General features: G+C 34.3%; 2 protein-coding genes across 3 annotated transcripts; one reads left to right on the forward strand and one right to left on the reverse strand.

Moving 5' to 3' along the window:
* Window positions 1–556: 556 nt before the first annotated feature.
* On the reverse strand, window positions 557–15,538 carry LOC144852659 (pyruvate carboxylase, mitochondrial-like). Of its 2 annotated transcripts, none has more exons than XM_078710588.1 (19): window positions 15,463–15,538; window positions 9,867–10,047; window positions 9,346–9,530; window positions 8,884–9,049; window positions 8,351–8,496; window positions 7,740–7,857; window positions 7,117–7,387; window positions 6,541–6,703; window positions 6,252–6,434; window positions 5,897–6,134; window positions 5,447–5,671; window positions 5,108–5,264; window positions 4,750–4,990; window positions 4,250–4,499; window positions 3,843–4,087; window positions 3,246–3,425; window positions 2,621–2,869; window positions 2,206–2,349; window positions 557–1,779 (listed from the first exon to the last, which is right to left on the reverse strand). In XM_078710588.1, the coding sequence occupies exons 2-19, from the start codon at window positions 10,033–10,035 to the stop codon at window positions 1,528–1,530; spliced, it is 3,582 nt and encodes a 1,193-aa protein (XP_078566714.1). In that variant the 5' UTR covers window positions 10,036–10,047; window positions 15,463–15,538; the 3' UTR covers window positions 557–1,527. The 2 variants fall into 2 exon arrangements, with proteins under 2 accessions (XP_078566714.1, XP_078566713.1); XM_078710587.1 differs by lacking the exon at window positions 15,463–15,538 and adding an exon at window positions 12,852–12,960.
* Window positions 15,539–17,874: 2,336 nt separating this feature from the next.
* LOC144852669 (TNF receptor-associated factor 3-like) lies at window positions 17,875–26,646 on the forward strand. The gene is made up of 9 exons (XM_078710608.1): window positions 17,875–17,979; window positions 18,490–18,719; window positions 19,206–19,545; window positions 20,307–20,381; window positions 21,413–21,490; window positions 21,954–22,187; window positions 23,376–23,580; window positions 24,472–24,815; window positions 24,991–26,646. The coding sequence occupies exons 2-9, from the start codon at window positions 18,499–18,501 to the stop codon at window positions 25,216–25,218; spliced, it is 1,725 nt and encodes a 574-aa protein (XP_078566734.1). The 5' UTR covers window positions 17,875–17,979; window positions 18,490–18,498; the 3' UTR covers window positions 25,219–26,646.
* The last annotated feature ends 298 nt before the right edge of the window (window positions 26,647–26,944 follow it).

The raw sequence follows: 26,944 nt of genomic DNA on the forward strand, positions 1-26,944 counted from the left end.
TAAATTTAAGTGTTAATTATCAAAGATGTACATTTGAGCCTTATCTTGGGACCCATTTGCATACAATACAATCAAGTGGTATAATTATGTACAATGCATTTAGAAAAAAAGACGTATAGGCCTACTATTTGAGTGAAAAACATCGTATATTCACAACCGAAGTCTATAAACTATTATTACTATTTCAATTATTAGTTCATCTTAAAAATAAATTACGAAGACATTCCATGTTTCGACAGACTATGGTATTCAATACACACAGAAATATATGTCAGACAAATGCTACTATCAACTTGATTCAAGAAAAATAAATTTACGTAGTAAATAAATTATTATTTCATGATTAAAGCAAAGTATTTTCATAATGGCAGTTATACTTTTACTTTCTGAGATGTAGGCCTGCTGTGGAAATAATACATAAACAAACATGGGTTTCTCATGACTTCTGAAGTACTAGACGGTGCATCTAATAATATACACTGTAGGTGGAGGGAAGTTAATTTGATATTATAACATCTCTATTCACGAATACTACACGCAATGTTATATATATTACTATAATTTTGATATTTAAAAAGCATTTCTCTTATCTTTGGGGTGGTCCACACAAAATCCCTTCACTTTAACAAAACTTGTAAAATCAAGACACCAACTAAATGATGGAATGGATAAAATGAAATAGCGTTGAAAGAATTGATTTGATCTGTTTTAGACATGGAATACAAATAATAAAAAATTAAATAAATAAAAATAACTTAACTATCCATTTTATAAATAGTATAGTATACAGCACAATAGGGAACTTTGCTTTAAGCCCTATGCATATCGCAGTGTTGGTTGTCTGGAACTAGAGTCGGCCAGTGCTTAGGTCATCAGAAATAGTAAGTTCACAATTTTTTCTCGAAAACCATACGGAGATGACAATTATAGCTCTATCGAAATATTATAGTGAGTTGAAAGAATAAATGAAAATATAGAAATAGAAAATTATATGTGTAGATAACATAACATAAAAAATATCATTTTATAATACTAATGATATACAGCGTCTTCCTTTTTTTTCACCGCGAAAAACATCTACACTAGCATAGTTACTGTCTATTTTTGCTCTATTCAATAATAGAGTATCTACACTTATTTGTTACTTATTATGTAGTACTATAGTTACTTTATATACAATTTCTCTCTGGCTAGTTTTCATTTAAAAACACCAAGATGCCACACACAACCAGTTTAACATTCTAATTAACACACATTCTCTGTAATACTACCATACCTGAAGTTTTACAGTATTAAAAAACATAAAGAAAAAATAATGATATGCGATGAACCAACCATTACATGAATTGGTATTGGCAAAAGACATAATATGTTGGAAGTTGTGTTTGCAAAATAAATAGTTTAAATAAAAATATTTTATCAAAATGTTTTACAAAATGCAAAGAAAAAACCCAAGAAAATATAGTTGGTTTTTAAACAAACCGTTAATATAATTTTGTACTTTTGTTAAATTTTTATTGCATTTATTTATTCTTCTATATCAACTAGCAGGTCTTCTCCCTGGACCTGGTATCCTGTGGTGACGGATATTCCTTTAATCTTTCCTGACACCGGTGCGTTTATAACCATCTCCATTTTCATTGCACTGAGAACGACGAGCGGTTTACCCTTTTCGACTTTGTCCCCAACCTTCACTCGGATGTCAATGACCTCGCCTGGCATCGGTGCTCCGACTGATCCTTTCACACCAGGTTGTACTTTAGGGTGTACATGCATCTCCTATAAAAACAAAAAGAGTGAATCTCAACCCTCCATTATAAATGTGAAAAATGTAATGTGCCCATATATGAACATGATGATGTCATATTACTATCATATTTGGGCACATCACAATTTTTTTTGTCAGACTAGTTTCAAGTATCAATTTATTTTACCATTTCAAATTCCTAAAAGCTATATAACTGGTGTGAATAACCATAAGAGCAAAGCTCTTTACCTGTCGCCCATTGGTGCAGTACAATACAAACAACATGAAGGGTGCAATATATAACAAGACAGAGCTTTAGGCTAAATAAAGCACACCAAACAATTTAAAAATCTATCTTAAGTAAATACCACTGAAGTGGTTAAATGTTTATTGATCTTTTTTTAATGAAGTTTATCAGGCTTATTTCAGGGTGTAATGATAGTTATAAAGACACCTACCTTTAAAGCCTGTTTGTCCTTAATCATCACTGACCTAAGTTGTCCATTCAACTCAAAGAATACTTCTCTTTCCCCAGTAGCTTTGTTCAACTCACCAAGGGCTAAGAATTTCACATGAAGAGTCTTTCCTCTTTCAATCTCAACCTATACACATTTTAGAAAAAACAATTAAATAAAAATAATCACTAATAGTAATACAAAAGAATTCCCAAGTTCATGTGCTAATATTTGTATAATATTCATTCTTAAATTTAAGAAATTTAAATTAAGCCCTCTACAGACCCATGGCTGCCACAGTGCAGTGCTACCATGAATGACATCACATCACATTTTTTTGTCACATAAGTTTTATAATGTGGACAGAGCTTTAAATTGTGTAACTCAACTCAAATTTTTGTTTAAATCTATGACTTACCTCAAATTCCTCGGCAACATCTGGCCCCGTTAGAAACAATCTTGTTGAGAGACAATTCACAGGTCCAAATTCTTTGTGGAAGTTCATGTAATCTTCATGAACCTTTGGATAGAGGGCAGCACTAATCACATCTTCTTCTCGTACTCGAGAGCCATGTTTCTCGATTAATTTTTCCTTTAGACTATCGAGATCTTCTGGTTGCATTGTTTCTCCAGGTCTGCCATCAATTCTAGGCATATCTTTTATGACCTGAAAATCATTTATCATTTTTAAATTTTTGCATAATTTTTTTAAAGCTCTATTTAATCTATAAAGAAATCATTACTGTATGAATTATTGATCTAAAATCTACTGTATACCCTACTCTGTAACTAGCTGTATAATTCACAAAAAAACATAAATTCATCATTTAATCTTTGCATGATAATGTTAAAGCTCTATTTAATCTATAACAGAAACTATTTTTGTAATAATTCATTATTTATCTAATGTACCAACTACTGTAACCCTGCTCTGAAACTACCTGTTTAAGTAAAAAAAAAAACACATAAGTTTATCCTTTAGTGTAAATATTAGTATATATTATTAACAAAATACAGTGCGTTGTTACAGTATGTTTCCTAACCTTTGTTCTTAGTGGCTCTGGGAAGCCTCCATATGGTTGGCCTAGGTACCCTTGTAGGAATTCCACCACAGACTTGGGCAATGAGAGTTCTTCCGCTTTCGTTTCTACATCTGCACCACTCAGTTTATTTTGTACCATGAACTGGGCAAGGTCACCAACTACCTTAGATGATGGGGTCACCTAGAGAAAAAAAAGGTCACATTAGGAGACACAACATGAAATATATTGTAAAGTATAAGATAACAACAGGATGCTGAGCTTCGAAGATCAAAGGGTTTATCCGTGGCTGCGACATCAACAGTTCCACGCCTCTTAACATACACTGTGCGCTGCGCAGAATATGTACATGGTACAGTACTGTTGGTATTTGTCGCAGCCAGACCTAGATCGAAGGACTGTTACGAGTTCCTCTCTTGGCAAGGCAAGCTCAGTGTCCTGTTGATATACAACCATTAAACATTCTCCAGAATAGAGCAAGTAGATAGACTAGTACATGAGTTGCATTTTATGAGCCTTTATATAGTTTTTAAGACTGTTGAGTATGTGGACTGAAGACTGAGAAGCATTCACTAAATGCTCATCCTAAAAAACACATACCTTGATAAGATCTCCCAACAACTGATTTGCCTCCACGTAAGCCTTTTTGACTTCTGTGAACTGACTTCCAAGGCCTAGACTAAACGCTTGGAACTGAAGATTTGTGTACTGGCCTCCTGGAATCTCGTTCTTGTAAATATCCGCATTGCCGCTCTTGAGTGTTGTACAACATTCAAAGGGCGCGTATAACTGCCTCGTAACCTCCCAGTATGAACTATAATCAAACACTTTATCCAATGGGATTTCTGAAAACGTAACCAATAGATAAAATTAATCACTTTATAACATACAGTGAATTGGCAGACTATAATATCAAAACATAAATTATTTGTGAACTTGCTTTGTCAGTAAAATAATGTTTTTTGTTTTTTTTTGGTTTAAAAAATGTTTAATGGAATTCAACTTACTTGTATCAAGTTCGGTGTTCTCAAGAGCTGACACAACAGCTCCCATACTAGGCTGAGATGTCAAGCCAGACATGGAATCAACGGCTACATCAACGACGTCAGCACCAGCCTGGGCTGAAGCCAACATGGCCGCTACACCAGCGCCAGCAGTATCGTGAGTGTGAATGTGAATAGGCATGTCTGGAAATTTGTCTCTCAATGACTTTACTAACAACGTGGCCGATTTCGGCTTCAGTAAGCCAGCCATATCCTATAAAACATAGATTAAAATATGACAATAGTATTTTTTGCTTTAAATTACATTTTTTCAGGTAATTAATTTTTTTTTTGATCCAGTTTTTGGCAAAAGTGAATAACATGATTAAATTACATGACATTAAAATGGCATATTAAACAAAAAATAATTTGAAAAAAAAAAAATTTTGTAGGGGAACAATATATCTTCAAAAATTAGTATTAAGAAAGTCTTAATTATAGGCTTTTGAGTGGCAGATTCTTACTTTGATACACAGAATGTGTGTTCCCATGGCTACAAGTTCAGTGGCCAGGTCCATATAATAATCTAAAGTGTACTTTGACTTCATTGGGTCAGACACATCACCACTGTACGATATTGCCGCTTGAACAACGCCCCCAGACTGGCCAGCGGCTTCCATGCCCAGCTTCATGTTCGGCACGTAGTTGAGACAATCAAAGACACGGAAAATGTCCATGCCGTTCTTATGAGCTAATTCACAAAATCTAAACAAAACATTAAATTCATTCATTTTTAATTTAAACAAAATTGAAATTCTGCACTTTATCTTGAGAACTAGTGATGTCCCACCCTACAATATGGATGAACAGTAACAAACTTACTTAAATACAACATTATCTGGATAACTTGTGTAACCAACAGCATTAGCACCACGTAGTAACATCTGGAATGGAATGTTTGGTATTTGGCTCCGCATGGATTGTAGTCTTTCCCATGGGCACTCATGTAGAAAGCGCATGGCAACATCAAACGTAGCTCCTGAATAGCGATACATATTCCAAAACAATTATATTGTGATTGGGTTACATTTTTTCCAAAGACTTTAAATTACAATAACAATAGGTGATCCGCCTGAAACCCATAAATGGCAATCTCCCTTTTAATAAATGTTGTTTAAGTTTCATAATAAATAATATAGTATCTGTAAATAAACAACCTACCTCCCCAGTTTTCAACACTAAATAAGTTATTAAAATTTTGCGACACAAATGGAGAGATATTGAGAAGATCATGTGTTCGCACTCTGGTTGCCAATAAGGACTGATGAGCATCTCGGAATGTTGTGTCCATAAGGAGTAATCCTTTGTGTTGCCGTACAGCCTTGGCAAAGGCTTCTGGACCCTCCTTTAGAAGGATGTCACGGAACCCTGCAGGAGCTGGTTTGTCTGCAAGAAAGATAAGTGTTACCAAAGCTTTCAAGACAATTGGAGAAATGACAAAAATTCTTACAGTGTCATGGTATCAATAATGTAGAAGTCTTAACCAAACCTTTCCCAGTTATATTGGTGAAACAAATTTATGTATGGTAAATTGTACAGATAAGAGCATCCACCTCTTTTGACTATTCTACTTAATGGATAACATAGATTGGTAGGATGCTATTTAATTACCGAACGGTACTTCTGGAATTGGTGGTGTTACATCTGCGGGCAAAAGATCTGTAGCTAATGGAGTTGACGGTCCGTTGACCTTTAAGTGACCGAAGTAATGCAAGAGCTTCTGAGCCCGATTCTGACTTGGAAAGATGTCATGTAGAAGATCAGGGTTGTCATCTATGAAGTGCGTGTCTACGAGACCGGAGCGGAACTTTTTATGAGTCAAGACATTCTTCAGAAATGGAATGTTAGTCTACAGGACAAAGTAGATTAATTTAGTTTTTCAAAAACAGATAAAGAAATTCAAACGTGTTATTTGAATTGGAATCTTAACACAAGAAATTTTGAAAGAAGAAAGATTACTGGTTACCTTTACTCCTCGGATTCTAAACTCTGAAAGCGCCCTCTGCATCTTATCAGAGGCAGATTGATGATCTTGTGCATGAGCAATAATCTTCACAAGTAAGGAGTCATAATGTGGCGATACTATGGCACCAGCGAAGGCTGATGCACTATCAATCCTGATGCCCATACCTTCACCACTTCGATAAACCTGCAGAGGTGAGAGAACAAAAAGGATTAAAAGGAATTACAATAATAATTCTAATGCATGGAAAAATTGATACAGGACTTCAAGATCTATGGATGAATTACTTTACCTCTAGTCTGCCTGTGTCTGGCTGGAACCCCTTTGCTGGATCCTCTGTTGTGATTCTGCATTGAATAGCACTTCCACGAACTAACATATTCTCTTGAGTGATGCCAAGATCTGGCAAAGAGCGACCTTCTGCCACGTGGATCTGAGACTGCACAAGGTCAATTCTAAAGAGATAAACCAATCGTAATAAAGACATTTGACTGGAAAACAAGAGAAGATTTGTACCATAATGGATTCATTTTCATCTGGCGCTTATATAACTGTTTCAAAGCCAATTGGATAAGTCACATACTGTACAACAATTTGTGGTCTCTTTGTGTCGAATGCCACCACTAACATCGTTCATTCGTCTGTTCACAAAATGGTCAATTAAGTTATCTTAACATAATATTATTATTTATATTTTATTTATTATTATATCTAAACCTTATATTTTATATTTTCAAACCAAATCGAATTATAACATATAACAATTCTAGAAGTAATCATGGTAGTTCCAAAATTTGGTTTCAGGGCAAGGCTGGCAACACCAGCTTTTATTTTACTCGCAAAAATGGTTGCTAAAGATATACTTTACCCTGTAACCTCCTCAGTGACAGTATGTTCCACTTGTAGCCTAGCATTAACTTCTATGAAGTAATGTTTACCATGCTCGTCAACCAGAAACTCCACTGTGCCTGCATTTTCATAGCCAACATGCTGGGCAAGCTTTATTGCATCGGAGGTCATGCGGTCACGTAGTGCCACATCTAACTCTGGGGCAGGTGCGATTTCAACAACCTTCTGATGTCTGCGTTGGACAGAGCAGTCCCGTTCATAGAGATGGACGATGTTACCAACACTATCCCCTTAAATGATTAAGTAGCACCCATATCAGAGGACAACTTTGGGCCTAACAAAGTATAATAGGGGTATCTCATGAATAGGGCTTCGTCTCAATAGGAGACCTACTAGATAGTGATTAAGATCTCTTTTTAAGAATTACGTCTCTGCCTGGTTATGTGTGTTGTTTTTTTTTGTTCTTTGTCCACGTTTTATATTTTTATGGAGACAAAATAAATGAAAAAAAAAACATAATATCGCATTATACTCATTTAAAAGGAAGGTGTTCGCTTAATAGGGGTGTCCCAAAGGAGAGGTTCTACAGTCTAAAGTAGTAGTTCCAAACATCTGAATAAAATACACTAATGTGAACAATACCTAAGATTTGTACTTCTATGTGCCTTGGCCGTTCTATAAACCTCTCAATAAAGAGTGAACCATCCCCAAATGCTGCTTTTGCTTCTGATGTCGCTCGGTTGAAATTTTCTTCTAATTCCTGCGAAAGTAGAAAAAAAACACATCAAGTTTGGCGATTGTGAGATATTAGTGTGTATTTTATAAAACAGTTGATTTGTGATGTTGACTTTATTATTTATATCTTTAACTGTTCTCTTAGCAATGTTAAGAGAGTGGAGTGGAGTTGTGGCTTGGTGGTTATGATGCTTGGCTACCACTCCAAGGGTCCTGGGTTCAAGTCCCGTCACATGTCAGAATTTTTTCTAAGGACAAAATTACAACTCCACTCCCAAAGACTTGTAATAAGACGTTGTTTATGTAGAGCATCTTGTGTATATGTTTGTCTTGTGAACCTCTGAGGGTTCCTAATGATCAGAAATTGCTGGATGGATCACCCTCATTAAATATGGTAGTTAAAAAAAAAAAAAAAACTATATAGTACTCATGTAACTATGTTTTTAAACAATATTTTTTCCCATTCTTTCAGAATTTTTCCCATTCTTTCAGATTTTGCGCATTTTGTATCTACTTACAGACACCGATTTAACAACTCTCATGCCACGCCCACCACCTCCGTAAGCTGCCTTAAATATTATAGGCATTCCATGTTCTTCGCAGAAAGCCTTAGCCTCCTGTAAGGATGAAACTGGGCCATCAGTTCCAGCAACAACTGGCACACCTGTAATGAAACAATGTACAAGTATTTGTTATCTGGATTCAGAAAAATTATTATGCAACCTCAATAAAAAAGTATGGGTATGCATTGATTCCAATACAAAACACTGTAGTAACAGAATTGGAAATACATACTGTACTACACTAATTAAGCAACTGTATTAACATAATGTTACAGCAACCAAAGCAATCTAACAACAGGACACTGAGCATGGTTGCTAAGGTAAGTCCTTTGATCTTATGTCTGGCTGCGACAAATACCAACAATACTGTACTATGTATATATTCTCCACAGTGCGCAGTGTCTGTTAAGGGGTGTCGAAGCCACAGATAAACCCTTTGATCTCCAGAGATTAGCATCCTGTTGTTAGGCTGCCTTGCACCAACATACCTGCAGCTATAGCAATAGCCCTGGCTTCCACTTTATCTCCCATCTGATGTACCACTTTAGGTGACGGTCCAATAAACTTAATTCCAGCATCAAGGCAAGCCTGGGCAAAGTCTGCCCTCTCCGATAGGAATCCGTATCCAGGGTGCACAGCATCCACTCCATTTTCCTAAAAATAGCATGGCAAAAAGATGTTACATACATTTCTGTTTCTGTTGAAAATACAGTAGGATGCTTCATTTGGGACATCGAAGGGTACACTTTCTAGTGAAACGAACAAGGGGCCAGCCCATATTAAAAGAACAATAGGCCAGCCCCTATGAATTTAACAATGGACCAGCCCCTATGAATTGAACAATGGGCCAGCCCCTATTCAAGTAAGAACTCTATTAAGGTGAAAGCTCTATTTCAGTACCCATTTACATTCATGGGTAAAACAAAAAAACAAATGTTAGTGTCTCTTACTTGGCATATACGAATGATTTCCGGTATAGCAAGGTACGCCTGTACAGGTGGTAACCCATGACCTATTAAGTATGCTTCATCAGCCTTGCCTCTGTGCATATGCTGTTTGTCCTGCTCAGAGTATACTGCCACTGTTCGGATGCCTAGCTCTGTGCATGCTCTGAACACACGGATAGCTATCTCACCTGTATACAAACACATGTATGAGAATATGCAAATTATCAGAGATAGCAATAGATATAATGTAGAAACCCACCTGTGATACACCTTTATTCAGGAGTGGGGACACCTTTAATCTGGGGTGGGGGAACCCCTATTAAGACTACACTTTCTCGTAAAAAGGGGATGTTTTAAATCTACGGCCAATTCATTTTTTTGTCCTCTTAATAGAGATTGTACTATACTAAGTTCATGGTTAATGACAGTTACTGTATATAGAAAATAAATTATATAGATGATTACAGTATATTCATGCAAATAAATCAGATACCTATATTTTAATTTCATCTTTGGCATCTTACCTCTGTTTGCAACTAAAACCTTTTCAATTGGCTTAGACTCAACATTGTGCTCTGCACTCAGCGTTGAGTATTTATCCGTGTGTGTGAAGCGGACTTGAGATGCGCATGGTAGAGCAGGCCTGTGTAGTCTATTGACCAACGATTTTATGCCTAATGGCAATCTCTGCATGATGCATTAACACTGAAAGAAATATTGGGAAACGTTATTGTCAAATTCTCGTATTGTAATGAAGATATGGACATACCGATGATTTCACCGTGGGTCTAAATAGTTTTATAAAAAGAGGGTACCTGTTCATAAAATAATTAGACAAAAGAGTGATGAATATTAAATCAAATATTGTATAAATATCCATATCATTTTATCTACAGTAAATCTCATCTCAATCTCACCACCCTCCCTCCCCCCCCCCCCCCCCACCAAACCCCTCCCACCTTATATAGTACAATTTAAGGTTCATAATAAATGTTCTGAATCCATAGAGGCACATTTTTATTGAATTTTAAAGATGTATCGTCCCTCAAAAACATGAAAAATGAAGATTAATTAAATCAGACTTTGAATAGGTTATTTTGTAGTTTTATAAAGCTAATCACTTTCGTAGAAAAAATAATGTTTTCCCTTTTAAAAAAAGACAAAATAAATGGGTAAATTCAACAATCCATTGGCTGACAGCCAATTTGACTAAATTACACTTTTTGTTCAGGTAAATAAATTTGTTTTCGATCTAATTTTTGGTCAAAGTGGATAACTATTATGTGACATTAAAATGGCATATTCAACAAAAAAATAATTATTTTTTCAGGATGACAAAACATCTTTAATGCAAGATAATCCCACCTTCCTACTACCCCTGCATAATCATAAGCATAACAACACACGGCTTTGTGTATGATGAAGTATACATTATCATATGAATGCATAACCAAGAAAATTATTATGTAACATAGTAGTATAACCTCAATCTCTTCAAAATGTCAAAATCGAGAAAAACATCAGAAACAGTATGTTTGTGTTATTGTTAAAAAGATATTTAGAAAGATTAAAAAACAATCATCATTATAATTGATCTACCTTCAATTTATCAATAATTACCAGAAGAAAATACTAAAAACCATAAATCTGGTTATTAATGCTCTTAGCAAAATAATCGAAGATTAATGTAAATGAATTCATACGATATCCAATAGACGATTCGGTACGTGCATTTGGGAACGTATGCCTCTTAAAATCCAATTATGAATCAATGCGTTTGCAGCAGATGGTTTAAGGTTTCACAATCAGCTTTGATGAATTCTGAACTTTTAAAGTAAATAATGAATATATTACCAAAATTCTGCTTGTATCTTGCTTAAGTTATCAGTATGTGCGATACTGTACATTCAAATACATCATTTGGGTTAAAAACGACTGTTAAAATTAATTAAAAATTGTACTGAATTAATTCATTCCCATTGCCACCTCCCCACCCACACATTTTTTGGAATGTCATCTAAAGCTCTGTCTACACTATCAAATGAGTTTGACAACAAAATGTTCCCAAATATGGTAGTGATTTGACATCATCATGTCCATATGGGCACATCACATTTTTTGTCACATAAAGTTTGATAGTGTAGACAGAGTTTTACTCATATTTTGAATTCACACAGCAAATGAGTTTTATTCCTTCTTGACCAAACAGAAACAGGCTTTGATGTTTGTTATTGTCATTGTGGACAAAAGTGTATATATCTAGGCCACTGTTATTAATTATATACAAAAGGATATTGTTAATTTAAAATATCCACAGGTCAAGGTGCTCTACTAACTATAGTAATCCAGGTCAGCATATTAAACATAAACAATACTATCATTTGTTTTGGCTTGAAGTCCTTGTTTAAAATGCCAACTCATTGTGATTACAACAAAATCATCTGAAACTATACTAACTATATTAACTATACTTTCTTTACTGAAAATTTTAATCAAAATCATATCACGTTTATAGAGATTAGATTACAAGCCTTTAAATTGTTCACATTTTGAGTGGAGTTATCAAAGTGAAGTTTCAAAAGAACTATTGGGCCCTATCAACACATTGTGTCTAACTATTCTACTAGTATTGCATATATCTCGCAACATTTTGGGTGGAGTTATTAAAGTTTTAAAAGAACTATTGGGCCCTATCTATCAACACATTGTGTCTAACTATTCTACTAGTATTGCATATACCTCACAACTTTGCAAATTACCAAAACAAATTCTAAGACAGTATTTATTATAGACTTGCCCCAAATCTGTGTTTACTATAGTCTTTTTTATGTTAGTCAATCAGTTGATGTTTAGGTTTGTAAGGAAAAGCTCAAGTAGTATTATATGTATGAAAATACTATGCGAGTCAAAATATTTATCTTTTTACCAATATGAAGTTGAAATACAGTTTAGCTAGACTATAGTTATTATACGATAGCACACGGTACAACAAAAAAGGGAATTGTATTGTTGGTCAGATGAAAATTCCCTGGTTAATCAAACTTTTAAAACAAAATTGGAAGAAAACCCAAAAGACAATTCAATAAATAAATTGGTATCAGATTTTGACCACATCGCAAGGTGTTCTAAATGGGTTGGGCGGGCCTAAACTCAGTGAACCGTGACCAATGGAAAATGAAGTAGAATTGGCAAAACCTTTGAGTGTAAACACACTGGATCTGATCTGACCCAAACAATTAAACTTGACCAGTCCTGGAGCAATCCATGACCGGTCCAGGAACGCAACATTAGTATACATTGACAGGGGTCAAAGAATCCTACACATAAACATTTCTTTCTACTTCTAATACTAATTGCATACCAGTCAATATGCTGCAACAGCTGTTTTATGTTAACCTTAACACACACATTGCAATATCAATCAAATATTCCCAGTTACAGTATATTTAAACCATTTTTAAAACATAATATCTATCATTTTAAAATAAAATCTATCAAGCAATACTCACTGTAGCACTAACTGTACTCAACATACACAAAATGCCCTTTCAGAACAGAGTTCACTAGACATATTTAACTCTTCAGAAAGAGAATAATTTGCATATCATTATACTTGGCTTGAGTGTTTGATTTAAAGACACACCTCCCACACACCTCATTTATCAACCAATCAATGCTTCGGAAATTGATGATGCAATATTTAGAATAACAACAAAATATAGGGCATTCTCAAAGTCATTCACAAAGTCAAATTGTGATACAGATGATAAAGCTGTATGGGAAATCAAATAAGTACAATAATACAAGTTTGATTAATACCACGATAAAAAGGAGAATTGCAGAAATCACTAGTGGTCTAATGGAATGGCATCTGTATATCAAGCATATGAAGCCATAGTTCGATCCTCGGTTATGGTCATTCTTAATCTTGCATTCCCTCAATTTTTTTTAATTTTTTATTTATTTTTAGCATTAGTTTTTAATGGTTTAGTAGCTTTTAATACAATTTAAAAATAGTAAGTCAATTCAATGTTATTCTAAATTTAATTTTAGAATAGACAAAAATGTAGTCAAAGAATACAACACAAAAAATAGAAAAGATTTCTCGAATACTATTTGACTGCATATTAATCCATAATTCAATTATAATTAATCTTAATAGGACATAATATGACTAGGTGTTAAATAATTTTGGAAGTACGATTCTTCATGGTTAATTATAACAAAAATACGATCAATATATTAACACATTCATTTTTGTAACAGATAATACATACACATTTTGATGTTGATTTTATCAAATCATGAGTAAAGCTCTGTCTACACTACTGTATAAAACTTTATGTGAAAAAAAAATGTGCCCATATATAGAAATGATGATGTCATATAACTACCATATTTGGGCGTACCACTACCATATTTGGGCGTACCACTACCATATTTTGGCACATCACACTAGTTTGATAGTGTAGACAGAGCTTTACTTAAAAGTTAAATAAATAATTTGATGACTTTAGTTGTTTTTACCTTTAATGCACTGCAAAATGTATGCTTTACTGCATTGGAATTCTCATACAAAACCCATTTAAAATTATCAGCCTTTAGGAATAGTGGGATTTGTACTAAGTACATTAATTCAAGTCTGACGCACGCACTTCTTATCTATTATTCATACATCATCGTCATCTCTAGACTCCATATATCTACAATATGTTGAGAGTAATAGTAGTCGATCCTGTTTAACACTAAGCTCAACAATAATAAATCATATAGTGGAATGGTTATACTGTAATAATAGCTTATGTTACACAAATTTCCATATATTAATATCATTATAATTGCTATGTACTGTACAGTATTGTGAAACCTGAAATGCTAATTAATAAATTGGAGTGATTGTGGTTTAATTACACTTAAATCAAACCTGTATATCAATATTGATCATGTAAAAGGTCACTGAATTCCACAGTCTACCTCCAAAAGTTCTGGTGGGCAAATTAAGAAATAATCTGCAAAATTAACATATTTCGTTTGGCTTACGGCAAAATATTCTAAAAATGTTAATAGTAATATTTTCATGCAGGGAGGTGCTGTATTTACGGGTATATTATTGTGGCCTGGTAGCACACATGTGGCAAAATACGGGGAGGTGCAGCATTTATGGGGTATGTTTCAAAGGACTTGGTAGCACAAGTGTGAGAAATGACAAGGTGAAATTAATAGTTTGAGTCCCTGGCCTGTCCTAAAATGTCATGATTTATCGCAGAATTTTAGTGGGGATTTTAGCTATACTCGATGCAAAGCCTATCGCCGAGAGGGTCCTGGCTTTAAATCAATGAAACCTAGCCACGAGTGTTATCGCGAACAGAACATACATTTGTATAGAGTTCTGCGGTGTGAAGTCACAACGATAGATGGCGCTAAATTTATTCTTTAACTACAACTTGCTAGCCAACCAAAAAATGCGTTCAATGCTCCTATGTTGATAAACTGTATAGATCTGCATTTCTATCAAATTATGTATGATTTTTTTAAACTTAAACTGTAGTTGAAGAATAAATAGATTAATAAAAACAATTATTTAGTGATCTTTTGAAATTTTAGTTTGTTTTTATTGAAAATTATTCAGTTTTAAAATGACTACTTCAATAAGCCTATTCCAAACCATTGGCTAGCAACCACGCACCTGAGCCGTTTCAGGTCTACTGTAATTGGTGTTCGGCTACCGTATTCCATTCCATTCGGGTCATGCTAATCTTCGCCCAGTAGGGTTTTATATAAAAATACATAATATTTAATGTTATTGTGATATTTAATTCATTTAGTAGTAGTTTTATACATATTTTTAATATAAAATACTGAAGACCGCCCTCTGTGATAAGGATGTACAGTGTAGTAGGCCTAGCCCCTAAACTAGTAGTTATACAGGCAAGTTTCTGCTCTCCGTCTCGTCGTCCTTGCACATCTTGCCCGAAACGTCACCTCTTTAATACAAACAGTATGCATACGGCGTACGTTCACCAACACCTGCATAACCTGAGCCCAGATGTAAAACAACAAAATGCATCTTTTAAATATATATATTTATGCCTAGATAACATGTTTGTCATTTCACTTTACCTTGCAAAAGAAGAAACAATGAGTATTATCAGCAGCACCACAAACACACAAACAACATGCACTCGATTGAAGATATAAGAAACATTCACGTGTCGCGTGGTGGGTGCAATGAAGCGTGCAGTTGTTTTTGCAGAGAGATAGAATAAAACTCTACTAGCGCCCTCAAAACAAAATCAATTAAAAATGACTCAATCTCAAGAGTTTTAGGTAATTTTAAACATGTTGAAACAAACTTTTTTTCTGGAATTTTCTTACCGTTATTGTGTAAAAATGTGTACTAAATAAAATGTAATGGTTTATCATATCACTATTTCATTTAAAACCAACCACAGGCCACCAACTGTTGGCAAGTATTAACAAATAAAATAATATTATTACCATACATATAGCCCATGCCCCTTTTTATGTGTAGGCCTAAAGCATAGGATTTTTCTGTTGGTGGTGGTGGTCAACGATAGGGAGAGAGATTTATAAATCAATCTCTCTTCCCTGGATCATTATTCCACCAAATTGGCCATAATATATCAAATTTGCATAAAGACCGTTGTTGTTAAATTTTACGATTGGAAATTCCAAAAAGGATTGAACAATCAAGAACAAGTAAGTGCCATTTTTTTTTGTTTAACAATTGGATTTGAACATAAGCGCGCGCCCGCATATATCAGTGAGACCTTTTTTGACATGGCCACCTGGATAAGTTTTTATTCGAAATTTTCTCATTTGTATAACTGATTTTTTTAAGCCCGTAGATTGAATTATAAACAATAAGTAAACCATGTATGGATGGCACCATAACCTCTTGTGAGCATTCAAAATAGAAGACCTTTATCATGATCAGGCCTATGCTTAGTCACATATGAATACGATTATTTATTAATTCGAATTCTCAGAGGCACAGACAAAAATATAAAAATATATATCTATTATACTGTAGCATAATGCAGAACATTGGCAAAAGGAAATATATATATAAACATAAAAGTGACGGGATGATGTCAACATCTCTAAAAAGTGGTGAGCCAGTACCCTATGAAAGCATATAAAATAGGTGTTTCTTTAGCGCGCGACGTGTAGATACAGTATAGGTCTAAACAAGTTCAAAACAAAATTTAGACATCAGCACAGGTACATACAATTACACCACCCAGGTACATGAATGATAACTACTTTGTTAATGCCAGTTGTTAACGGAAAATAATTTAGTAGCAAACATTATAAAGGAGGATACTGACGTTGAATGTCGATTAAAGCCAGCTGTTACTAATTAAAATGTATAATATGATGATTGATTAATAAATTAATAATTTTATTACGTATTGTTTTGTTTCATAAATGAAATTTATTCAACGTAAATTGATTCAGTAGGCATAACAATGTCAAGGAATTTATTAAAAACATGTTTAAATAAAAATAAATATTTAGAGGATAATAATATGAAGATGTGGCCTCCGATTCAAGTGCTGAAATATAATAAGCATCAGGGGACTTTTTTATAGTATAATTTCAGTGGGGAAACGCCATTATTACTCTCAAGCATCAGGGAAATTATGTAGATTATAAAAAACGTGTTTAGATTTTTAAATAATGATGTTTTGCCTTGTTAAGATCTTTTACTTTTGACTGCGAAATATAATGTAAGTTTAATAACTTTAGTTTTGGCCACACCATAAATTGTGACTGTCGCCATTCCAAAGATAAAGTATCTCAAATAAATATATAAATTAACCGTTGGATTCTGAATAATATATAACAACGATTTAAAAAAAATGTATAGTATAATAGGGTGGAATATTCAAGAAAAATTTATTGAACCACGTAGCTGTTAGTGCCGGTTAAGTGTATACAATAAAATGTGTGACGTGACTCATACAATCATTAATTATTGTCCAATCAGCAGTCAGGCAGAGCGTCACGCATCTATTTTCTCCACTCAGGGAATTCCCCATGTATGACTATGCTATGCTATGACTAGCATTATTCTAACTTCTAGCTTATATTAAACCAAATTACCAGGTAGGACAGGTGCACGTGTATAGGTACAAACACAGAGTTATACTGTATATTCAGTTACAAACGGTCGCGGCATATTCAAATACAGTAGGCCTATAAAGCTGTTTTTTTAAATTATTGTTTTTAAGGTAAGTTGTATTCACAATGTTTTATAGGAGATATATGGCTGCTATACAGCTTTCAGAGGGTAGTAGCCTGTTAGTAGTAGGCCAGCATACAATACTGTTGATCAAACAGTATTTTTAGACAATTAAAACAACTATAAGGCTACAGAGAATATTTAGGGCCTAGACCATAGGCCTACCGGTATTTCCAATAGTGTAGTTGTCAACATAGGCCACGCATAAGGCTCATATATACGCTAAATGTTTAATAACATTTATCACATGAGGTCTAGAATAATTTTCGTTTTGTTTATGTTTTAGAAGCGAAGTAGGCCTACTGTACAAAAAAGTTTATTTACTGAGATCGGATTCTAGTAATTCATCTCAACTGTCAAAGCGTTGGGTAAGGATTGGACATAATTGTATTTTATCTATATTGATTCTCCATGGTGATTCAATATGTATAAACCAAACATTTTAAGACCATATGCCCTATTATGCAATTTCGTATACGTTGGCATTTCTTCATACCGGATCGGACCGCTAAGCCTACAAAAAGCAAAGTTCAATGATAACACGATATAATATAGGATAAGCACAGTAATCAGTGTTGTAATGGCAAAGACTAGAATTCTAGATATTTCTGGATAAACCCACTCCGAGTTTCTATCCTGAGACTGAGATAGATAGAAACTCTCTATTATTTTAAACAATCACGTTACGTGAATATCATGGTTACTAGATTAGTAACTATTGTTACGCATGGACGAGTGCATGACGTTCGTTGTCCCCACAACAAACATACAAACACGACTTTCACTGTGAGCCCACTTTTTTTTATGCGAAAATGTTTGATTAGAAATGTACGTCAAATGGATAACGTGTTTATAATGGGTTTCTTTCTTTGTTGTAGAACAAATCAATGGGTTCATTTCTAAGGACAAATGATCTATCATCAATTTCAACAACTTCGTCATACAACCTCACAAGACATGATTTACAAAAGAAAGGACATACATTACAATTTAAGGAGAATGTTAATGATGATTTGCAATGTAATCTATGCAAGTTACCTCTCCGTTTACCAACACAATCTTCATGTGGCTGTAGATACTGTGCATCATGTATTAAAAGATATTTGGAGTAAGTACACAATACTCAAATTGAACGTACACGCGGCCGGCCCAATGTGTATTTTATCTATTTATTTCAACAATATTGATTATTATGTGGACGTCATCTAAGCTGAACGGAACATTGTGTAGTAAAGTGTACTTGTGTGGTACACTACACCGCGGATGTTGGCCTAATTAAAACATCTTCCGTGCCCTAATAAAGTAACACTTCGATATCCTAGTCGTCATTTAACACTAGCTTCCTATACAGGACCGTCATTGATGGTTTCCTCCGTAAGTTTGTTTGTAAATTATTGTTAGTTAGTTACAAAATCCAAATGTTTAAAACTGAAAATGTAATCTACTCAAAGACTATACTTGATATTTTAACTTTCAACCAATCACATTTGAAACGTTTAAATTCATGGCACTCAACCACAAACACTCATTTCGGCCACCACTCTTGTACTTTTCAATGATTTTATTATTTCTTCCTATTTTCATCATCAAATAGAAACCACAAGCCAGGAGATGTATTCACCTGCCCTTCTTGTAGCGAAACAATGGAATCTATGGAGATGGTCCCAGACTATAGAGTCAAGAAACAGCTCGACAAACGAATTGTTTACTGTCCTAACAATTTAGAGGGATGCCAAGCGGAGTTCCCTCTCAAAGACCATGATGCACATATAGATATCTGTGACTTTTCCATCGTCCAATGTCCTAACGCATCTAGTGGATGTGTGACGTCGTTGCGACGTAAGGACGTTCAGAAACACATCATGATAGACTGTGCGTTTCGACTTGCGCAGTGTGAACATTGTCAACAACGGTTTCCCATACTAAAAATCAAGGTACGTAACTATGTAGGCCTACAGATATCGCCGACCGACCACGATGCCCGTTTTTAAAGTACTAAAGTGTTTAATTTTAGTTATTTAGCATTACTTACAAACTATATGTAATCCCTTTCTAGACTTTATATTGTAAATATTAGATCAAAGTATATAGGCTATATTTATTATTTTTGCTTAATTTAACATATCAGTTATTTACTATATTCCAAATTTTCTTATTCAGATTTTTAATTCTCATTTAATTTATTTTATTTATAGGATTTTGTTTTTCTTAAACTTTACTGTTATTTTTGTATTTTATCTGTTCTGAGGGTCCCAAATGATCAGCAATTGCTGGATAGATCACCCTCATTAAATATGGTTCACATAAAATAAAATAAAGTTGCATCTTTGATAAGTCAGTCCGTGGACCACAATAAAAGTGTCATACCCGGTCCCTGACTCATAATACCTACCTGCGGGTAGCGGTTAGGTAGGTAGATCCCTACCTTTAATTATCAATTAAAATAACTCAATATTTATTAAAGATTATTAGGCTAATTTGCATTGCTATTTACAGAGTACAATCCGGTCGAGGTTATTGTGGTGGGGTTTTTACACTGCATCTATATGCAGAATATTGATCAGGTTTTACATTGAACAGCTCCTATAGATTAAATTGTTAAAATATTAATGAGAAACACAGAAAAGGCAAGGTTACCACAGTTGTGACAAAACGTAGATCATGAGTAATAATAATAGATAACCCTTTTTTACAGGAACATAAATTAACTTGTACATTTTTACCAATACAATGTCCTAACAACTGCGGAAAGAAAATATCCCAATCAAAGGTAAACGTTTCTTCTTTTTGGTTTTCCGCCACAAATACTATATAGTATATTCCATCTTTTTGAAAAACGCAAACTTCAACATTTACCTTCTCCATTTATACTATCAGGTGATTTTGTATTCAACATATGTTTTGTGTGGTATTCAATAGATTTATTATTGCTATTATTTATAATGAGATCGAATGATGTTAGTAAATAGATCTTTCATTGACAAAATTATCTCGGGCGTGAAATACCGTAATAGTATTTGTGTTGTGACGTTCATCAAATGACGTAATGACATTGTAAACTTGTCAATGAGAGTGCTCACGTCATTAAAACAATTGACGTTCGTTTACAAATCGGAAACGGATAGGTTCCTGTTCACCCACTCTAATTAACATTAACAACATTTTGAACTGTTACATAAAATAAACACATTGTTCCTTTACGGATGGATGCGATATAAATCGTACCTTTATTGGTTGAAGGTTTGCATGGCGAATGTTGATATAAAGTTTGCGGTACACCACGTGTAGGCCTATTAGTTCTGAAAAGAACTGTTGAGTTTCTCGACGTTTCGATCAATATGCTTTGATCGTCCTCAGGAGTGAGTTAGTTTAGAACTAATACACGTGGTGTACCGCAAACTTTATATCAACAATCGTACCTTTCCCACAATGATTGATGAATTATGCAGATAATGTTCATATGTTGAGCCCTATGTCTACAATTAAAGCAACAATGCTATAACAATAGGATGGGTTCGGCTGGGGCTTTTTTGTTTTCATTCTCATAGATTTTCTCATCTTCACCGTTTATGAGTTAATTAATTTATAGTATATTAGTGGGCAGATTTTTTGGTATATTAAATGGGTTTAATACATTGTAGGGGCCCTCATGAGACAGGCTTTTGCTTGTAGTGCAGTTATTATTGTTAATATCTGAATAAATGTGTATGAATAAATAACCATGTAAATGTCTAGTAAGTTGCTGGTCTAACCATAAAAACCATCTAAATATGTCTAATCAGCTTCAATTATGTTTTATAGATGGAAGAGCATATACTAAATGATTGTGAAATGGTATTGAGAAATTGTAAATTCGCTGATAGTGGCTGTAAGTTTAAGGTAATGTATAATATTTGACATTCATCTTCAAACCAAATTGAATGAAACTAATTTGTAAACCTAAAATATTGGTCATTTGATGTATAGAATGATTCAGAACCGAAGTCTGCACAATCATAACATCTGTGGTGATTAAGAATGGGACTATTATTATTAGTGGTCTGCCATAATTAGTTTCTCAGAATAGTAAGAACATTAAAACCTGTTCGTGGTGGTGAAGACTTAGGGCGGACTTTGAAAACTTGGGGCGACTTTAAAAACTTGGGGGCGACTTTGAAAACTTGGGGGGCCACTTGAAAACGAGGGTGCGAGTTTGAATGTGAAGCTTACAACCAAAGTCTGTTATATGACAAAACTATGTCTAAAACCTGAAAGCTTTTACTTAAATTTATAATATAATTTATAAATGATGGAGTATTATGAAAGTTTTGATAAATATATTTCAACAATATTTATTGTAAAGGGTTTTAATTATGACATGGAAAAGCACATACACGATTCAACGTCAAAGCATTTGGAAATGGTGATGGTGGAAACGATCCATTTGCGTTTGAAAGATGCAGAATCACAGAGGTACATCGCAGACCTAGAGAATCAGAATAGTGTTTTACAAGCAAAACAAGAAGAAATGGCTAAAAATGTACAAGTACTAACTCAGAAATGTGAAGGAAATGCAGCGAGTATGCAGACACTTGAGGTAAGTACTCTACATTGCATTTCACCAGAATGAATGAACGCACGCATTGGCCAATCAAGCCGCCATTTTCGATATATTCTTTTGTGATTGGTCAAATTACTTTGCCTCCAGAATAGGATTTCTCTACTACAAATTTCCCAGAAATGATAAATAGAAATTCCATATAGAAATGGGCCTATTTCTGACTAAACTGTGATTAATTAATATTCATGTTTGAAAACGGATAATTTCTAGGTATTTACGTGCTGCGGTAAGTGGTTGGAAATTTCTAGAATTCTAAAACGATAAAAACATATCATTACGCTATAAATACAACCAACCGACAGAAATGGTTAATATTTAACACGTAAACGGTATTTCAGCTGGTACTGTTTGGCTCAAACCGATTTTTTCCCAATTTTACTGGTTTGGAAATCTATCGGTTGCGAAACAGGCGCCAACACATAATAACAAAACTAAAACCAGCCAAAATCAATTCACACAGAATGCAATTTTACTAAATATTACGTTTCCTGTTTCAATAAATCAATAATGGTTGAACTACTTTTCTTGCAGTTCATTCCACTTTTTTTTAAACATAAACTTTTTTTATGTTAGCATTCTCCAACAAGATAAAAGTCCCTGATAATGAAATAATACGTTTATGTTAGGATTGCGGATTGAGGCTGACAACATGTCTAAAGAATTGTCCGCAATATGACGTGATAAACTACTTGTATCGGAAAATAAGACAGGATAGCCAAGACTTAAAAACCCTAAAGAGCATTTGAAATACCATCAAGAACCACTTACACTTCAAGTGCCGGACACAATTAACGTAACATAACGTAACTGGGGACAATTCTCTTAGAATCGTCTAATTTTAACCAATTGAAATATCTGATAACATTTTTTATTCTAGATTAGACTATTTTCCCTTTATTCTTATACGAAAATAGAAATCGTTCGTCGAAGGTCAACCATACTATTTCTATTTCCAATACAGTATATAAAACCCACCATCAGGGGACACTCCTATTTAGGATAATATACTCTCCGCTGAAACAAACGAGCGGCATGTTTTAATATACTACAGCCAAACCCTATTCAAGAGGCACCCCTAATTGTTGGGTTCCAAAGGTATCCCCTTATATAATAGGGTTCTATTGTAAGCCCAACATTTATCGTATATCTATTTTTCTCTTGAAGAGTTCGTTATCAAGCCACTTAGAAAAAGTTAACAGAATCGATGAGAAGTTTAAATCGCTACCAGCGATCGATGACCTCAATGACATAAGGCTACTGATTGGTCCGTTGCAAGAAAACGTTCGTACGCTACGAGATAAAATGAGGGAAATCGAAAATTACAATGGAACAGCTCCAGGTTTAGAGGGAAATAAAGGCCTCCAGCTCCGTAAGTCATTTTCAATTTGTCTACAATAATTATAGTAAAAGGCATATTAGATTTGCATGGAGTAAAGTAAGGTTTGCTGTATACTGCAGCGTGTTTCCAAAAACAAAATAAAGTAATGTTGTGTTGAGAATATTTTGGCGTTTCCTTTGCTATGCAACTACAAACATCTATTTTTCTCTGGTAGAGATTCTCAACACTTGGCTTTATTTCCTTTTGGAAAAAACAGTGCGTATGTACATAATAATAATTATGATCACTACTTCTTCTTCCTGAATAACCCTGACATAAATGGTTATGGTTGCAAACAATGTGTTTCCGTATTTTCCCCTATATACCCCCTGCAATTAGTACCCGGAACTAAATACCACACTAGTAACGTAATTGCCTTTATCGCACGTCGATTTGTCGAAAGTTATTATGCTAATCAGGGAAACGTCATTGTATGGAACAACGGGGTGCGATTCTTTTAAACGTTATTTATTATAATATTATTATTGTATTATTCTTATTTTTGGAAATTTGCCATGCCATAGTATTTAGTACATCCGGATACTAACAATGAAAGAAATATCGTATCTAATGTTGAGATTGGCTCACTGTTCCAACTATAACGCAACGCATGGACGTATTCGAACTGCCGCTTGTCATTGGTTATTGGTCAACTCGCGTTGAGTACGTCCTTGCGTTGCGTATCAAGCAGCCGTTTTCTATGCTTTATCGTCATCTCTGAAATGTACTATTACACTCAGCTGTATGTAAAAGTGTATACTACGTGTTGAAAATCAAACTTTTTGGAACCCTTTCATATCATATTTAAACTCAATTATATACCGTAAGATACAATACAAAATAAACAATTTGTAAGTTTAATTAAATACGTTCCTTCCTCAGATAACATTCATAGTCGACTTTCTCAAATGAATAAAGAAGTCACTATCCACGCAGCCCGCCTAGCCGAACAAGACATACGTATCCAACTAACCGAATGTGCCAGTCACGATGGCGTATTGCTGTGGAAGATAAACGACATCGACAGACGAATTAGAGACGCTAAGTTAAAACCAAATCATTCGCTCTACAGTCAGCCGTTTTACACAAGTAGGTACGGGTATAAAATGTGCGCCCGTGTCTATTTGAACGGCGACGGAATCGGCAAAGGAACTCACATGTCACTGTTCTTCGTGGTTATGAAAGGGGATTATGATGCTCTTCTACCATGGCCGTTCAAACAGAAGGTAAGACGTGATTAAATCGTTGCACTTCATCCACACCGTGGATGATCGACTTCATCCACACCGTGGAAGATGAATTTATACTCCTTAAGCTCTGTCTACACTATCAAACTTGAAGAAATCGGTTTAGGAATTGTTAAAATGTCTCAAAATTAATTCAATCTTTTTTTCTTGAAAGGTAACTATGCTACTTTTGGACCAATCGCCAGAAAGACGTCACCTAGTCGATGCATTTCGACCGAACCCACAAAGTAGCAGTTTTCAACGCCCCGTTAAAGACATGAACATCGCATCGGGTTGTCCACAGTTTGTAGCTCTAGACACGCTGGAGTCTACAGACACGTACCGTAAGGGTAATACGATGTATATCAAGATTGTTGTAGATTTACCTGACCCTTGTATATAATATGTATAGCTACTTTCAGAGTTAACATATAGCCAACAGAAAATAACTCTGCAACGAAATGAAAATGGATTAAGTCACTTTGTGCGTGTAAGTGTGAACACATATTATAATACTCTAAAAATACTAATTACGATTTTTAACGTTTTCACAGTTGATATTTAAAGCATGTTCTATAAAGTTTCTGATTATTGTATATATTAACAAACAATTATATATTTTGTTTCATAGAAATTATTTTTAGTTTTATAGAATTTTCATTCCATTACTTTTAGTTATAGTCTGTTATGGTTCATTAACATTTATTCAACGCATGATATTAATAAACGTGATGCAAATATTAGATATTAAATATAATAATACACCTGGTTTTCCAGGCCTACTTGAGTGAAAGGTTTAAGCGGCTGTTATCTTTTCATTCAACGTGGCATGATTTGCTTCCACTGAAATAAAATAACCCATCGTCTATTTTTAACAATGACGTTATGCAATTTGTTATCTCAATGATCATTAATAAGCCCTATCTTAATAATGTGAGCTACAAAGTCCACATAAAAAAAACTGTTAAAATCATATACGGGACCCCAATGCACCATTTTTAAAACTTAGTTTTAATTTCACTTATTGGTGGAGGCTACGTAGAACGCAAGTAATTTAACGAATCACAGGCCACAATTCAATGATCCGTCATTGTGATTGGTCAAATTACTTGCGTTGCATGCTAGTTAGAACCATAGCTTAAATATTAACAAACGCAGCCCACTATAATATTAACTTATCGTGTATAGCATAAATGATTGAACAAGCGCCCGTTGAGGCGGACATTTTTAAGTGTGTGCGCTTATCTTCAATTGTGGCGTGAGGCTAGTTCCAATAGTAGGCCTACTGTGATTTATTATTAATATGGGGTTTCGTTAAAGTCATGTCAGGAAGTTCCTACATGTTAACAAAAAATAACTTCAGATTTGTTATAATAAATGTATTTCAAACGGACAATTAAAACATTATTTCTATACCCTCTCACACACACAAACACTTGCAAGAACGCTTATTTAAAATTAAGTAAAAACGAAATTTATCGGGATGTACGAAAAAGCGGTGTTAATTCAATGCGCCAGAATAGGACAAGATGGCCGACCAAACTTTGTTTGTCCCCAGCGCAGTCGGTAGCCAGGAAACGTGACGTCACACTTTTTCTCCAAATTATTCGACTGTGGTGTTTAATTGATTAAGGCGCTTATTCAATCATTTTACGCAATACAACGGTACCGCCCGGTACAATTTCTAATTGATTTAGTTATGTTTATTTCTTCAGGGTTTTATTATAAATAACAAAGTCAATTGTTTGATATCATGCAATTCTATGGTAACATATTATAATAGGCGCCCTTGTTGAAAAGTCTGGCATATATCATGGAGAGATAACTTATTTCTCCATGTATATATTATATTAACACACAAAACATACAAAATTAAAGATTGAAAATGATGACTGAATCGACCGAGCGTCAATATTTTTCCGATATGATTTTTACGGAATCTTTCGATCCTTTTTAATTAGCCATAGCTACAATAATACAAAAAAATGTATATCTATAGAAAATACCTGAGCTGATATTTAATTAATTGACTTTTAACTATCTCTAATCTGTATATAAAAAAACCCGGTCACACGGAGTTTTCATGGGAAAACCTGTGCATATATAATCTCATCAAATGTTATCTAGTA

The sequence above is a fragment of the Antedon bifida genome, chromosome 9 (genome assembly GCF_963402885.1).
Source record: "Antedon bifida chromosome 9, ecAntBifi1.1, whole genome shotgun sequence".
Classification (NCBI taxonomy): domain Eukaryota; kingdom Metazoa; phylum Echinodermata; class Crinoidea; order Comatulida; family Antedonidae; genus Antedon; species Antedon bifida.